Source organism: Python bivittatus, unplaced genomic scaffold, assembly GCF_059951505.1.
Source record: "Python bivittatus isolate LINGU-HERP-01145 unplaced genomic scaffold, Pbiv_v1 ctg000080_np1212, whole genome shotgun sequence".
NCBI classification, from domain to species: domain Eukaryota; kingdom Metazoa; phylum Chordata; class Lepidosauria; order Squamata; family Pythonidae; genus Python; species Python bivittatus.
This window is the reverse complement of record NW_028277035.1, coordinates 46,908,596-46,925,572: the sequence shown is the minus strand read 5'-3', so window position 1 is coordinate 46,925,572 and position 16,977 is coordinate 46,908,596. Positions and strand designations below refer to the sequence as shown.

At 42.6% G+C, this 16,977-nt stretch overlaps 1 protein-coding gene across 1 annotated transcript; it reads right to left on the bottom strand.

Moving 5' to 3' along the window:
* Window positions 1–263: 263 nt before the first annotated feature.
* On the bottom strand, window positions 264–15,190 carry LOC103054040 (2'-5'-oligoadenylate synthase 1A-like). Its single transcript, XM_088134002.1, has 6 exons — window positions 14,976–15,190; window positions 8,839–9,127; window positions 7,676–7,860; window positions 4,394–4,617; window positions 3,339–3,489; window positions 264–1,300 (listed from the first exon to the last, which is right to left on the bottom strand). The coding sequence occupies exons 1-6, from the start codon at window positions 15,159–15,161 to the stop codon at window positions 776–778; spliced, it is 1,560 nt and encodes a 519-aa protein (XP_087990128.1). The 5' UTR covers window positions 15,162–15,190; the 3' UTR covers window positions 264–775.
* Window positions 15,191–16,977: the final 1,787 nt, after the last annotated feature.

Genomic DNA, 16,977 nt, shown 5'->3' with positions numbered 1-16,977 from the left:
TTCACAGAGGTATCAAGCTGGACAAAACCAGATGTTATTTATCATACTTTCTGCTCAAATCACTAATATTAGTACTTTCCTAAGCATTTAGAAAAACTTTATATAATTACAGCAAACAATTATGATGGACCTCTGCAACTCTTAAAGATGTGTAAGTGTAATAGTGTTTTCATAACGAGAAACTGAGATTGGCATCTCATTTGGAAAAAGTAAATCTGAAACCTGGTTTGAGATGTATTGGTGTAGCTCAGGAAACCATTGTTTGAAGCCATAGCCAGTTTTTCCCCAAATTAATTGTTTTATTATAGAATACAAATAATACATTATATAATACAAACAGCAGCTAAGTACAGTGGCGTTTATATGATAGAAACTGGAGCTTTAATCATTAACTGTGATGATTAAAGTGAATTAAACATTTCACAATAGAAAATTTATATCAATGTTAAATATGATTTCTAAGATATACATGAACACAGAGTTGCTTCAAGTGTACAATTAATATGACATTGATAATTAGTTGCAAAGTGCATTGAATTATTTATATGAAAAAAGCTTATATCTTTGAATTTAATACTGAAGTCTCCATTGTATTACTATTTTTTATTTATGAAAAGAAAAGAAAAAAGGAGCTGCTTGGAAAAGTAGATAGGTATTTAATTTCTAGCTTCCCCTTCTTTATTCTCTGACCGATTAGCAGTTTATAAAAATTTAAATCCCCTCAAAAGCCATACTGTAAATGTTTTTTCCTATATACTCAGTATATAGGAATAACTCATAACTGTGTGCCTGGAAGACTAGGCATTCTTCTTGTTCTTATAAAGCTATGCCCACCTCTAAGCCTCAAAAGCAGGTAGACAGTATCTTTGCTCCTAATATTGTAATAGGCAAGTGTATTTCCATCTTCCAGCTCCTTATCATTGTAGGTGAGGCGCTGCTGATTTACCAGTACATGTGTGCGGGCTTCAATCATCTTTTTCAGGCCTAGGACAATTTCACTGGTGTTCACTGTGTAGTTTGTCGTTTTGCTGTTCAGGTCTTTCACAAGGATTTCTATCTTTTGGGACGTAGTATGACGTAGCTGGATGGTAGTATCATAGAATATCCCATAATCTGCTAGTGTTTTATCATTTTGCAGGACTATATTTACCTGCCCAGGTTCCTCCAAACACAGCTCACAGCTATGCCCCCCTTTCCCCACTTGCTCCTTGATCCACTTGATGGAGGCAAAAGGGCTGCACGATACAGCAGTGGGTGCTCCTCTGTGTTGTTCCACCGTCACTTCAATCTCTGGGGTTGGCTGAGAGAAAAAGATGAAACAATTGACCAAAATAGTAAACAGCCTCATTTAGAAACACAACTGTGCTACCAATAATGTATAATTAATAAGTTATTACATTATATTATGTAAAACAGAGTTCTAGGCCTCCCTTGAACTCCCATGAAAGCCAGCTGGGTGACTTTGGGCCAGTCACTTTCTCAGGCCAACCCACTTCACAGGGTGGCAGGAGTGTTAAGTGTGTTTGCTGCCTTGAGTTATATATTAAAAAGGGGGGATAAAATAGTAGTAAGTGTGTGATTGATAAACACTACAGAAACATTCTAGAAGTTTATCCTAGAGTAACGATGTGTAAACTACAGAATTGGTCCAAGCCACTCTACTGCCTGAAGAGATTGAGATACCTTCTCCCTACTCCAAGTGCAGTTTAGGTCTGGACCTACATTTGTCCATTCCAAAACACTGAATCTGTTCTTCTCTTGTAAGCTTGTAAGTTTAAATGTATATATGGAATCATTGTATTAGTGTATGACCTACTTGTGCTTCAGGTTTATGGTGTGTGATTAACAACTTCACTGTGATGCAAAGTTTATAAGATTTATATAGCGCAGGGCTGGCTCAAATCAGCTCTGTTTAATGAGGTATTCATATCACTGGCTCAAGTTATCCCTTTAACAGAATTGATTGAAATAGGGGGGCAATTACTTTTTCACAATGGTATGCTGCAAGTTGGATGACTTTATGAAATAAATTTTAAAAATCCCGATCTGAAAATGAAATGGAAATGGAAGTGAATTTCCCATGGGAAGATTCCATGAATGACTTTACCTCTGTGACTCCCACATCATGGAGGATGTTCAACATGTCCTGTTGCACTGTAATTTCTATTTAAACCTGCATGATGTATTAATTCATCCCCTCATAAAGGAATTCTCAGGGAGAAACAACCAATAATACATTTCCTATCTTTTAGGAGAGTGTAAGATCACTACTACCATAATGTAGCAAATTTTGCTTCATGTGAGGCAACAAATATTGTCCAATAAAACTGCATTCCTTTGAGATCTTTAAAAACTTCACTCCCCGCCCCTTCCTCCCCTCTAACCCCTTTAACTTCTTTTAATTGCCATTTTTAATGTACATTCAATGTATATGTATAGACAATGGTCAGAGACTGCCATGAAGTTTACCTACCTACCTACCCATGGGAATCAAAAGCAAGAGCCCTCTTTCCACAGCCCCAAGCAGGATCCTGTGGCACACCTAGCAATTTGCTTCCCTGACTGTGTCTGCTGCCTGAAGCAGTTGGTTACTTTCCCTGAGAGCAGGGCCCATCTTGCCAACATACAAGCAAAACCTAGGGTGATAAAAAGAGTAGTTCTCTATGCTGCTGTCAGTGAGGCTCACACAGACAGAGAATGCATCCTCAGCAGTCTATTCTGAGAGATGCTGCATTTCATTTTTCTTTTCTTACAGAAGGAAAGTAACCCCAGAATGGATGATCCACCTGATTTTTCCACAATCGTTCTAAACATGATCATTCCTTTACCCATTGTCCCTTTACTCTCAAACGCTGAACAGAACATAACTTAAGCTTCGGTTGCAGAGCTGCAGATCCTTCTTGAATGCATGGCTTTGCTTCACACCAAATTCCCCAGGTGGAAGCAGACAGGAATAAGACTGAAGAGCTTCTCTCGGACTGGACTGATGAGAAAGCTGCGTAAGGAAACTACTGGGATTGGACCTTGGACTGGGCCTTGGTCCAAGGCTCTCAGCCGTTATGGCTTAGTGCACTGAAGTTAGTCATGTTTTATTCAACAAACCACAGTTAAGCACAGAACTCTAATATGATGCAGTTATCCAGTTTAAAACTATGTTCAGTGGTTCAACTAGGGAAAGCCAATCAGGAAACCCATTTCATTTTAAGACACTGACTCTTGTAAGAATTCAGAATCTTTGCATAATCAGCTGTAAACATTATACCTGAAGTATCCCAAGACTTAGAAATAATGATTTTTCTGAGCTGCCTGTTAGGAAGAAAATGACATATGAATACTACCAGCACATTCCAGGGTTTGATAGGTTCATTATCCTTCATGCAACATGGCTGCTTCTGGCAATAAGAAGCTTCCTTGGCCAGTCGATCCCAAGCTTCTCCATTGGCTTTGGCAACATTTGCTGTTGGATCTGCCGGATCAACAATCACAGGACTGCATACACATGCGTATTTTAAAAAAACAAAACAAAGTGTTGCATAAACTCACAGAAGAAACCACAGCTAGTTATCACAAGAACTTTAAAAAAATACATGTTATTCCAGCGCATGCCAAGTAGATTCCACTTTTCAATATCTTATTTGACAGGTAGTCCTCACTTAACAACTATTCATTTAGTGACTGTTCAAAGTTACAATGGTGCTGAACAAAGGGACTTACAATCAGTCCTCACATTTACAACTGTCACAGTACCCCTGCGGTCACGTTGATTGCGATCCAGGCGCTTGGCAATCAGCTCGCATTTACAACAGTTGCAGCATCCTGGGGTCACGTGAACGACATTTGTGACCTTCCCAGCCAGCTTCTGGCAAGAAAAATCAATGGGGAACTGCATGATTTGCTTAACAGCCGTGGTGATTCGCTTAACGACAGCTGCAAAAAAGGTCGTAAAAGCAAGGCACTTAACTGCCCCACTTAACAAATTTTCCAGTCCTGTTGTGGTCGTTAAGTGAGGACTACCTGTAATGTATTTTCCTTCCCTAACTTATACCAGCCAAATATAGGTGGTAACTACAGGGCAGCCTAAATGTGGCATTGAGAATATGACTGATTTTTGTGTTTGCCTTTTGTTTACTGAATATCAACTATGGAGCCCCCAGTCAGAAATCCATAGTCTCTAGAAGTAGGAAGAGGAGAGACTTCACTCTTCTGCCTCTTTCATGTCCTCTTTTCTTGCCGCAAAATATTCAAGTGCAATGGAAAAATGCCAGAACTTAAGGGCTAAACTTGTGCATTTAAGATTTAACAGGTAACTTGAGATACAGCCTGATTACCACTTTACCCAGCTGAATGAAAGCATACATAAGAAAAGGCAACAAGAGAAAAGTAGTATCCTTACCGTGACCCCCTCAACTTTTCTTTCACACACTGCCTTATTTTGAGATGCTCAAGCTTATAGTATTTAGTCCAATGGATGCAGAGATCTTGGTACTGAGTGATTAACTCCATCACTGTGCAAAACCCTTCTGCTGTGTCGAATTTCTCTGCTTCATTTGTCCCTTTTTCCCAAGCATAAATGGTAAGCAATTCCAAGGCAAATTTGGGGGGCAATGATACGCTGTGCTGTTGAAAAAAAAAAATTATCATCAGGTCATTTTGTTTCTGCTTGGGGAGGGTTCCCCCCCCCCCCCATAAATCACTGCATTAAGTCTATTGGAGACTTAATACACTGAGTTATCTTATCCTGAACTTTGGCCTAAAACAGCATTGCTGCTGATTGTTTGACACTAATTTCAACACACTTGAAGAAAGATCTTAGGACTTCACACACTCCACAAATTGCCCATTCTTGTTGTCACAGGTTCTTTTTAAACTATACCCAATTTGATTGACTCAGACTCAAAAGTTCCACCGCACTGGACCCTAGACACTTGGATTTTTATATCTCCCTGTAAGGGTTGGGGAAATGTTTTATTCTGGGCGGGGAAAAAACCTATCCAAAATACAAAAGTGAAATATACAAACATATATGTGCAAGTACTTTCTACAGCTATTATCTTATCCTACATTCTGTTTCTATTACTAATGATACTATACAATTTTCTCTATGTAAGGTTTGCCCCGTTCGACAGAGAAACTCTCGTGACACGTGTGGTTCACAAAGAAGGTTTACTCATGCGTAACGTAGTAGTCACAAGCACAGCCAGGACTGGCTTGGTACAATTGCATTACTTGTTATATTCCCCCCTTCCCGCGCTTTTTTCCCGCCCCGCGATCACGTTGCAGCTGCGGATTATGGGCCCCCAATAATCCCCCTTGATTGTTCATGATGGCAGGATCGGTCAGGGTCTATTGTCCTTGATTGCCAGTCCCCCTCCGGCTGGGTTGGTTCCTCCCCGTTACGCGCAAGCCCGCGGGTTCTGTGCTGCGTTGCGATCTTGTTTCGCTGCCTGCGGCCCCGTTCATTGTTGGCTCGCGCCGTTATCAGTTTATAGTTAAAAGCTTCCGCTGCGGTTTTCCGGTTTGGCTGGGCGCAGGTGGCCCGTTAATTAGCGGCGCTTTCAGTTCCTCTTTTCCCCGCTAGCTACCGTCGGTGGATTCCGCGTGGTCTGGCTGCGAGCTTCCCTGAAGCCCCGTGCTGACCGAACCTGACACATACTACTGTATGTAAATACTCCATACTGTATTTATCAGCATATAACACACACAGGCACCTTAATTTTAAGAAGGAAGTTTGAGTAAAAAAATTTAAATTTAGAATAAATGACTTGGAAGCAAAATAAAGTGGATTGGGGGGTACAGTAATTTATTATTAGGGTATGCCTTCTCTGTTCATAGTCTTTACTGACATCACCCGTGCGGTCCAGCACTCAGTGTGTACATGCTGGAAGTACTGCGAGCTTCCCTCCTCTCTCTGCAGTGTTCTGGCGTGTAGTAATGAGTCAGAGTGAAGTGCCAGCGCTTTGCTCCGACACACTGAGTGCCGGACCACGTGGGTGATGTCACTAAAGACTGTGAGCAGAGGAGGCACGGTTTAAGTGCCATCAATCGGAGGAGGAGGTGGTGGGAAGCACGCAGTTGCAGCCCTGGTTATAGCCCTGGCTCAAATGAAGGCTCCACTCTCCAAGCCCTGCCGCTTAAGGTGAGAAGCTGCAGGGCTTATACAGGGGCTTATACATCGGCGAATAACACACATATCTGCGTATAACACACAGCTAGGATTTCAGCCCCAAATTTTAGGGGAAAAAGCACATGTTATACGCTGATAAATATGGTATATTCTATTACTATTACGATACTATTCTCTATACTATTACTAGTATACTATTACTATTGCTATTATACTACTACTACTACTAGTCTGCAGCAGTGTTTTACTCTTACAGACCCTGGTCTGGCTTTAAATCCTCTCCCTCTCTCTCTCCCTCTCTGAGATTTCTTATATTATTAATGGGCAGCATGTAAAGCACTTGTACCATCCCAACACTGGGCTGGGCCTCTTCTTCTTCCTCTGGTCCCTTCAGTCTCTGTGAAGAAAGATACTTTCTTTATTTGGCTGCTTTCTCTGTTGCTGCTGCTGCTGCAGAGCTTCCAAAACATGCATCTCCTCCCCCACCTGTTTCAAGGTTGCAGCTTTACTGGTACCTCTGCGGGGCTGTCGCTGGGGAGCAGCTCAAATGGGAGGGGAAAGAGGCAGCACAAGGACCTGTACTTTTGCTAAGCAGCCTGCTCTTCCACACTGCTGTTTTTCCATCAGCTGTATTTCAGTCAGATACATTATTTTATTTCTTTCTGCACCAGCCTTTGCCAGCCAAATGCTCTTCAAGGTGACTTCCTAAACAGAGTTGAATCTGAATCTTTCAGGTCCTATCCCAACATTCTGAATGCTGTACCAAGCTGGCCCATACTGGCTCTAGAAAACAGTATTCAAAATCAGATGTAATGTTGGTTTTATATCAATCTTCATGGATATTTTCCCAGCACATCCAGACCCAGGTGGGGTGGAGTAGGGAAAACTAGTATTGATTCTTGACTTCCCTTTTTGGGGAAGACAGAAAAACTGAGGACCATAATAAGACCTGATTCTTACCATTATTGTGGGGTTAAGAACTTAACTAGTGACAGGCCAGAAAAGCAGAGAATTGGGCAAAGGGGCAGGATGCCAAGGAAATGACTGGACAATCACATCTCTATCCTGGTTGTACAGAAGTTGGACAAGGTCAAGCCCTGTTTTGCAGGGCTTGACTTAGGAAGCAAAGGTCACAGGGACTTTCATACAGAAGAGGAAGTTTCAATGCAAACATTAGAAGTAAAGTACAGAATCTTGGAAACTGCAATAGGAACCTCCAGCCCTCATTTGTTAGTGAGTTCATTAAAGTGAAGTCTCTTTGAATGTTTTCAATCTTTTCTTCCCAGACTTTTTTCAGCCTGGACTGAGCAATTGTTTATGAGATATGTAACAAAAAATTCCTCTCCTGTCTGCTTTATTTATTTATCAAATCGATATGGCTGCCCATCTCACACAAGGTGACTCTGGGTGGTGAGAAATAAAACCAACAATCAAAACTTACTATGAAAACCACTTAAAACAATTAAATAATTAAACATGAATAAGAACATTGGTTAGTTGGTTCCTCCTGTTACTTTTCCAGCCTCCCCACAATCTCCCATGACAGCTCACCTTCTTGATTTCTTTGTACCAGTGCTTAACGAGCCGTAGCAGACCTTTGAGCTTTGGTGGACGGCACTTCACAAAATTCCGCTGCAGCTCTGTGAAGGAAGTATTGAACTCCCCTGGCTTTCCATTGGCTTCAATCAGTTTGATATAGACCTCCACAGGTGGCTCATATGTAGCAGTTATCTGACCTGGGAAGGGAGAGGGAACTAAAGCAAGTTATCACAAGACCTTTGTGTGGTGCTGTGCCCTGTACTGTTATCTCATTGTGCATTTTTAAGGCCATCAACGATTGCCAGCCCATTCCCATGCCCCCACATAGGATAACTCTCCTGAAGCACGAGACTTGCAAGACTGATGTCAGCCCTTCAAAGAAGGCTAGTTCACAAAACAGATTCCACAGGACAACCAAAATTATACTTTATTGAGATAAGCTATAATAACAGAACCTTGCAAGCCTGATGGTGCTTCTCATCCCCTCTCTCTTATACCACAGGGACTCAGGGAGGAGTCATCCTGAGTCTCTTCGTAATACTGTCTCCCTTCCTAGAACTTACAGAATGCTTCTGTCATCTTTGTTTACATAATGTTTTCTGAATATTTGCTTCAAGGCTGTCTCCCTGACTCTCTACACTATTAGAACAGGATGTTTCAACTGCTCTGTGAAATGCCAACGAAGTGGGGGCTCCTCTATCTTGGGGGCAAGGTACTCCACAATGTGAGGACTGGCACCGAGAAGGCATGCCTCTGGGCCCCCTTGCCATATACTTCACATGGTCAGGACAGGTTGATTCTGGTTGGAACAGATGATCCTGCAAGAACATGGATGCAAAGTCATGTACAGCTTTAAAGATTAAAAGCAGGATCTTGAATTAGGCTTGGAAGCATATTGGTAACCAAGGGAGTCATCTTAGCGTATCTCAAACAACTACAACACTTACTTGCTACCATTAGTAGTCAATTCACTGCATTTTGGACCAATTGCAACTTTTGATTCTTCCAGGACAGTCCCATGTAAACCTCATTACAGTTGCCTGACTGTGAGGCAATAAGCACAAGTCTCCATTGCAAGAGCTTTGTAACCCTTGCTGAATACAGGGAACCATGATGGTTCCCTATATTCACCAAATGCCAGAATTCATAAGAAAGCTTGTAACTAGATTCCTCACCTAAAACATCATAAGCTGGAAGGATATCCACCTCTACCAACTCTGTCTTCTTTTCTGCCCTGATGGAGAGAGAAAGTGAGCGTGGGGGAGTTGTCCTTTGACTCAATGGGAAGATTTGAACGCTGAAAGCCATACTCTGGATAAACTTATTCAATTTCTCTTCAATGATCTTGATCACACATTCACGCTTCTCTACTTGATCCCGGAAGCTGGAGAAGCAGCTGAGGAAGATAACCAGATCAACATCTGAACTCTTATCCAGGGTTGTTCCTTTTCCTGCAGAGCCAGCCTGTAAAAAAAAAGCAAATGTTCACTCACCTTCTCTCTCATCATTTAAAACAGTAAGTATGTCACAAACTCTAAGAAAAATGAGAAATACTTGTACCCTAATTGTTGAATTAAGCCATAAGACTCACTGGTAGAGCTGGGTTTCTCAACTGCAGGCAGAAAAACAAGGGTATTTTGTTCATTTTTACCCCAGGTTAAAAAAATCTCAAACCCATCCTGTCTCCTTAAACAGGCGTTTGGCCACACTAAAATTTGGGTGGGAGATCTGTGGATTCGAAAGCAGTAAGCACACAAATGAGGAAAAAGTTGAAAGAGTTTATTAAGGAAAGTGAGTAGATAAATGGGGACTCTCACTCCGGTTGGAGGAAAAATGCTGGCGGCGCCTTGCAAAAAGGAGTTGGGAGCAGTTGCTGGTAAGCGCGAAAAACCGTGCGCGCCCAAAAAGGGCGCGAAGCAACCGAAACCCCGCCCCCTGCGCTCACCAGCTGGGCTTTGTTCTAGGAAGGAGGCACTGGCAAACCACTTCCGAAACACCTTGCCTTGAAAACTGCAAAGGACTCATCCAAGCAGTCACTGCAGAGTCGGTAACCACTGAGCACATATATATATAAAAAAAAAACCCAGTAAAAGAATAACTTTAATACCAAAGCATAAATATAGACAAGAAATATCCACAGACAAGGCAACAAAACAAGACATGGCAACATTCAATAGAGGATAAGTACAGGACAAAAATCTTGCACTGCTTTGGTAGCTGGAAACCCCGTCCTCATCAAAGGCAGCTGCAGATCTTCCCCAGATTATTCTGGCTAGTGTATAGCACCTTTCCCAGGTAGGTCTATACAGAGGCTCATCTTCTAGGAGTGATTAAAAATATATTCCTTTCCCTCTTAACAGATCAATTCTGTTGTTTTAAGGAAATACCTTCTCAGATTCTGGTATACATGTCAAAGGGTTTCCATCATGCACGCATAAAGAAAACATGCCTGACCATGCTAATCTAACTCCCTACACCAGGTGGCTAGCCTTTTGATCAAGGGTCTTAGCTCAAGATATGATATTATTGATTAAGAGTCTTGATAAACCCTTACTTCATGTTATATTAATATCATGTCCCCAAAAGCATAAGAAATAATAAGAACCCATTAAATACTGGTTTACAACCTACATGCACTTATCACCTGAAAAGTTAAAAAAACAAAACAAAACCCTATGCAGGTAAGAGAGAGGTGCCCTTCACTAATTCCTCACCTTTCTTCTGCAATTCCACCACAACAGATCAACACATTGTTTCACTTGATGGTTAAAGCCACTGTAATAAAAGAGATTGATCCAAGCCTGTATCTTTGTACATTTTTGTTGTTGTTCAGTCGTTAAGTCGTGTCCGACTCTTCGTGACCCCATGAACCATATTGCGCCAGGCCTTCCTGTCCTTCACTGCCTCCCTGAGTTTGCTCAGTTTCATGCTCACTGCTTCAGTGATGCTATCTAACCATCTCATCCTCTGCCGTCCTCTTCTCCTTTTGCCTTCAATCTTTCCCAGCATCAGGGTCTTCTCCAAAGAGATCTCTCTTCACATTAGGTGACCAAAGTATCTGAGCTTGAGCTTCATTATTGATCCTTCCAATGAGCAATCAGGGTTGATTTCCTTTAAGATTGACTGGTTTGACCTCCTAGCAGTCCAGGGGACTCTCAAGAGTCTTCTCCAGCACCACAGTTCAAAGGCATCAATTCTTCGGCGCTCAGCCTTCTTTATGGTCCAGCTCTCACAGCCATACATTACTACTGGAAAAACCATAGCTTTGACTATGCGGATCTTTGTCGGCAAGGTGACGTCTCTGCTTTTTAATATGCTATCTAGGCTTGCCATAGCTTTCCTCCCAAGGAGCAAGCATCTTTTAATTTCATGGCTGCAGTCTCCGTCTGCGGTGATCTTGGAGCCCAAATAAATGAAGTCTGTTACTGCTTCCATTTCTACTCCTTCTATTTGCCAGGAATTGATGGGTCCAGATGCCATGATCTTAGTTTTTTTAATGTTGAGTTTCAAGCCAGCTTTTGCACTCTCCTCTTTCACCCTCATCAAGAGGCTCTTTAGTTCTTCTTCACTTTCTGCCATTAGGGTGTATCGTCTGCATATCTGAGGTTATTGATGATTCTCCCTGCAATCTTAATTCCGGCTTGTGATTCTTCCAGCCTGGCATTTCTCATGATGTACTCTGCATATAGGTTAAATAAGCAGGATGACAGTATACAGCCTTGTCGTACACCTTTCCCTATTTTGAACCAATCGGTTGTTCCATGACCGGTTCTAACTGTTGCTTCTTGGCCCGCATACAGATTTCTCAGGAGACAGGTAAGGTGGTCTGGTACTCCCATCTCTTTAAGAATTTGCCAGAGTTCGTTGTGATCCACACAATCAAAGGCTTTTGCATAGTCAATGAAGCAGAAGTAGATATTTTTCTGGAACTCTCATGCTTTTTCCATGATCCAGCGAATGTTGGCGATTTGATCTCTAGTTCCTCTGCCTCTTCGAAACCCAGCTTGTACATCCGGTAGTTGTCAGTTCATGTACTGCTGAAGCCTAGCTTGTAGGATTTTGAGCATAACCTTGCTAGCATGTGAAATGAGTGCAATTGTGTGATAGTTTGAGCATTCTTTGGCATTGCCCTTCTTTGGAATTGGAACGTAAACTGACCTTTTCCAATCCCGTGGCCACTGTTGCGTTTTCCAAACTTGCTGGCATATTGAGTGCAGCACTTTAACACCATCGTCTTTTAGTATTTTAAATAACTCAGCTGGAATACTGTCATCTCCACTAGCTTTGTTGTTAGCAATGCTTCCTAAGGCCCACTTGACTTCACTCTCTAGGATGTCTGGCTCAAGGTCAGTGATCACACCAGTGTGGACATCAGGGACAATAAGATCTTTCTTGTATAATTCTTCTGTGCATTCTTGCCACCTCTTCTTAATCTCTTCTGCTTCTGTTAGGTCCCTGCCTTTTTTGTCCTTTATCATGCCCATCTTTGCACTAAACATTCCTTTCATATCTCCAATTTTCTTGTAGAGAACTCTAGTCTTCCCCATTCTATTGTTTTCCTCGATTTCTTTGCACTGTTCATTTAAGAAGGCCTTCTTATCTCTCCTTGCTATTCTCTGGAAATCTGCATTCAATTGCTTATATCTTTCCCTTTCACCCTTGCTTTTCGCATTCCTTCTTTCCACAGCTATTTGTAAAGCCTCATCAGACAGCCATTTTGCTTTCTTGCATTTCTTTTTCTTTGGGATGGTTTTAGTTGCTGCCTCCTGTACAATGTTACGGACCTCCGTCAATAGTTCTTCAGGCACTCTGTCTACCAAATCTAATCCTCTAAATCTATTCATCACCTTCACTGTGTACTCACAAGGAATATGATCTAAGTCATACCTGAGTGGTCTAGTGGTTTTCCCTACCTTCTTCAGTTTAAGCCTAAATTTTGCAGTAAGAAGCTCATGATCTGAGCCACAGTCAGCTCCTGGTCTTGTTTTTGCTGTCTGTATAGAGCTTCTCCATATTTGGCTGCAAAGTATATAATCAATCTGGTTTCGGTATTGACCATCTGGTGATGTCCATGTGTAGAGTCGTCTCTTGTGTTGTTGGAAAAGAGTGTTTGCTATGACTAGCTTGTTCTCTTGACAGAACTCTATTAGCCTTTGCCCTGCTTCATTTTGTACTCCAAGGCCAAACTTGCCTGTTATTCCGATTACTCCTTGACTTTCTACTTTAGCATTCCAATCCCCTATGATGAAAAGGACATCTTTTTTTGGTGCTAGTTCTAGAAGGTGTTGTAGGTCTTCATAGAAGCGGTCTTCAACTTCAGCTTCTTTGGCATCAGTGGTTGGGGCATAGACTTGGATGACTGTGATATTGAATGGTTTGCCTTGGATACGCACTGAGTTCATTCTGTCGTTTTTGAGGTTGTACCCCATTACTACCTTTCCCACTCTCTTACTGACTATGAGTGCAACTCCATTTCTTCTAAGGGTTTCTTGCCCACAGTAGTAGATATAATGGTCACCCGAATTAAATTCACCCATTCCCGTCCATTTCAATTCGCTGATTCCCAAGATGTCGATGTTCAATCCTGTCATCTCATGTTTGACCACATCCAGCTTGCCTTGGTTCATAGATCTCACATTCCAGGTACCTATACAATATTGTTCTTTACAGCATCGGACCTTCTTTTCGCTTCCAGATACATCCACAGCTGAACGTCCTTTCGGCTTTGGCCCAGCCGCTTCACTCTTTCTGAAGCTACTTGGAATTGCCCTCCGCTCTTCCCCAGTAGCATATTGGACACCTTCCGACCTGAGGGGCTCATCTTCCGGCGTCATATCTTTTAGCCTTTTAACATTGTCCATGGGGTTTTCTTGGCAAGGATACTGGAGCGGGTTGCCATTTCCTTCTCCAGTGGACCACATTTTGTCAGAACTCTCTGTCATGACCTGTCCGTCTTGGGTGGCCCTGCACGGTATAGCTCATGGCTTCACTTAGTTACGCAAGCCCCTTCGCCACGACAAGGCAGTGATCCATGAAGGATCTTTGTACATATCTTTAGTCTATAAAAGTCAAACTCACTGCTGTTTAACCCATCACATTCACTTAGTTCCTACCTAGAAAAGACCAGCATAAATGCTGCTGAGGAAGATTTTATGGTGGTAATGAGGAAAAGGAGTTGTCTTTTATTAGAGGAAGCTGAAGTGAGTGTGATTGGTCAATGTGCTTGTGTCCGTGAGTCAAGAATGCACCTGGGCACTTTGACCAGAACTACCCAGGGTGGGGGAGGGGAGGATTTGTCTGAACCTGTCACTTTATTTTGACAGAAGTCATTTTTGACCAGTGAGGCAACACTGCAGCCATTCCACCATTGAGAAGCGAGGTGCTATGGTGCTTTGCAGAGTAACCTTGAAGCTTCAATTGAGTTACTCTGTGTACAGCCCTTTTATTAATGGATTACTATTTTTAATGCTGCTGTGGAACAGTTCTGTGTCACCTTAAAGCTGGCCTATTATACCGTGTGGTATGATTCAATGCAGCATACACAATGCTGGTGTGCAAACTGCTTGTCAAAGGGAAACTGCAGACTGTGTGGAAAGATGGGTGGGGGATCAGTGCAAAATGCTATCACTTGATCACAAATCAAGGATGACTAATAAGCCAAAGTAAAATTCAAGGATGCCTGTTCTTGGATGTTTTCCTAAGGCAACGTCTTTTGATGACAGGGACCAGCCTATCATAAGGCTCCCATCCTGTTTGGGTCTCTTCCAAACCCACACCAGATGCTTCCATGAAGAGAGACTACTACCTTTCCTGCTCCATCAACTATCCCTGTACCAGTGCTGACAAGTAAGTAGATCAGTGCTGATGGGCAAAAGAAAATGTGTGAAAAAGCCAATTTTAACTCTTTCTAGCATACCTTTCATCAGAACATAGGAAATTTCCAGAGTTTCAGGGTCACTGCATATGATGTAACAGCAAGAAGAGGTCTCTTTCACATTCTTTATGGCAAGTGACTTTCTTGCTCCCATCAAAAAGATCACCCCAGTGAACCCAGCATTCCTGTCAATTCCTGAGAGATCTTTCAAGGGCATGGCCAAATGCCTGCCATGAAGTCTGGCATTTATTTCCTAGCCTCAGCACCCACATTTGGATTGGATCAATTAATCTACATATTTGAACTCACAGAATAGAAAGAGGGGTAGGTACTTGATGTCCTTAACTAAGTTGGCATGATGGCCTAAGAGAGCCAGTGCCGTTCAATCTGGGAAGTAATCTCACTAGAGTTGGGTTAGTCAGAGCAAGCAAGACTCACCTTGACTGTTTTGATCACCCTTGCATCCATTTCACACATGTTCTTCAGGAAAGAACAAATTCTGTTGATAGCATCTTGGACATTCTGTTGGAACTCCTTGCTGGGCTGAAGGTTCTTACCAATATAGTCGTCAAGTCTTCTAGAGGAGGTGGCATACAGCTCCATTCTTTCTGTCAAACACTGCATTCTGCTACAGGCAGGACCCACCCAACTCTATTTATCTTGCTGCCTCTCTCTGATGTCACAACACAAGTTGTTAAGGTGGACTACACTGTGCAATTTCAGATTTCTCAGTCATGTACTTTCAAATAATGGATATAAAAGCTGAATCGAAATAAAAACAATTGAAATGAAATCAGATTAAATATTGTGAAATTACCGTACCAAAAAAATAATAAGAGAGCATTTTGCATCTGAGTAAAACAAAATAGCTATTTGTCTCTATATTGGGGGAAAAAAACCCTGCCCTTCATGGTAGCTATCATAAAAATGCCGGAATTCTTTTAACATAATAAAACCTACAAAATACATTTTGAGACAGCTGTTACTAACTGAGCTTCTCTGCCTCTAAATATACCAACGTTTTGGGGTCCGAAAAGTAGTTTCACAGACTACCTTAAAAGTTTGAGGGCGGAGACATTTTCGGGGCATAGAGGCTTTTTTTTCATGCAGCCAGAAACGAAAGTGATGAACGAGCGGGTGAAAGGCGGGGAATATACGAAAGCGAGGATCGGTTTAACACCCACAATAGCTGCTGCGCATACCATCTTTGGGGCCACGAGCACGCGGTTTAGCTCCCAGGCTGAAGGGCCAGGGGTCTCGAAAGAAACAAAATCTTGACAAGGAGTGCCGAAGCAAGGTGGTTAAGAAAACCTGCCATATTGCTAGCATTCTCAGGACCAACGACCCCGTCACGATTAGGGACACTCCTATGCTGGAAACGAAACTCAGATTCCGTACAAAAGGCGTGACAACTCCGGGCGGGTTCTCAGCCGCGCCCGCCCGATTCAGGCTTGCGTCGCCTAACCTGCGCAGTCCCTCCTACGTCCGCGGAGCTGCCCTGGCGGGCTGGCGCCCGGCGCCCTCTTCCGCAGCTCAGAGTCCGCAAAAGGCAGCTAGCTAAAGCGGCAGCCGGGCGCCCTTTCTTTTTTTCGTCCTGCTAGAGTGCTGGATGCTTATTTCATTTTACAAACTAGATGCCCCCGGCTGACTCTTGGGTTAAATTAAATGTCCTGCAACCCGTCCCGCAGCTAAGGCGTGGGGGAAAAGAGTCGCTCCGAAAGCCACTCCGCACCAGAATGAGGAAAGCTGCGAATGCAACGGGTCGGGGCGATTTTTCAAAGCTCTGGAAACGCTCCGCCCCTTAGCATTACCGAAGAGCAGTGTTGAGGACTTCTGGGAGTTGTAGTCCACGCATCTTAAAGTTGCCAAGGTTGCGAAACACTGCCTGAAAGAGCCGAGAGCTGGACGGGGGGCAGGCCCCTCGCCTCACAATTCTTTGGACTGTCTGAGGGCTACGCTGTATTCAGCCAATGCTCTGTAAATACATGCAGGATGAAATGCCATGAGGTCTCTGGTAGCCTCCATCTTAGGGGAGCAACCTGGGCAGGGAATTAGTGCAATTCCTACCAGAGAAGTGCAGTGCAAACGCAGATCAGAAACCTGTTTCCTGCGACATTTTATTTTTAAAAAATGCTTTGGATTTCAAAAATGTGTCCCAGTATTGACATACATCCAGTTATATCCTGAATGATATAGGCTGCTAGGGCTGGTTGTGAAGCTACATTGTACATTCTGTTCTACTTATTAAAAGAACAGCGTAGAATTTCTCAGCATGCAGAATTTGTGAGCAATTCACAACTTTGATTACAGTGTGCATTCCATTAATATATGATGGTTCATTCTGAGGAGTTGAATATAAATACCAAGCAAGTCCTGAAGCTTAACCTGTTATGTTATTTAATGGCCAACACAGAAAGATTCCAAAGTAGGATTTTCTGTT

Bases quoted from the DNA above. Each gene is read 5' to 3' on its own strand.
- LOC103054040 (XM_088134002.1), bottom strand. From the start codon at position 15,161: ATGCAGTGTTTGACAGAAAGAATGGAGCTGTATGCCACCTCCTCTAGA. The intron at 4,618-7,675 runs GTGAGCTGTCAT...TTTTTTCAACAG, and splicing joins GGTACAAAGAAATCAAGAAG to CACAGCGTATCATTGCCCCC. The intron at 1,301-3,338 runs GTAGTATTCATA...TTTTTCTCTCAG, and splicing joins TCAAACCCTGGAATGTGCTG to CCAACCCCAGAGATTGAAGT.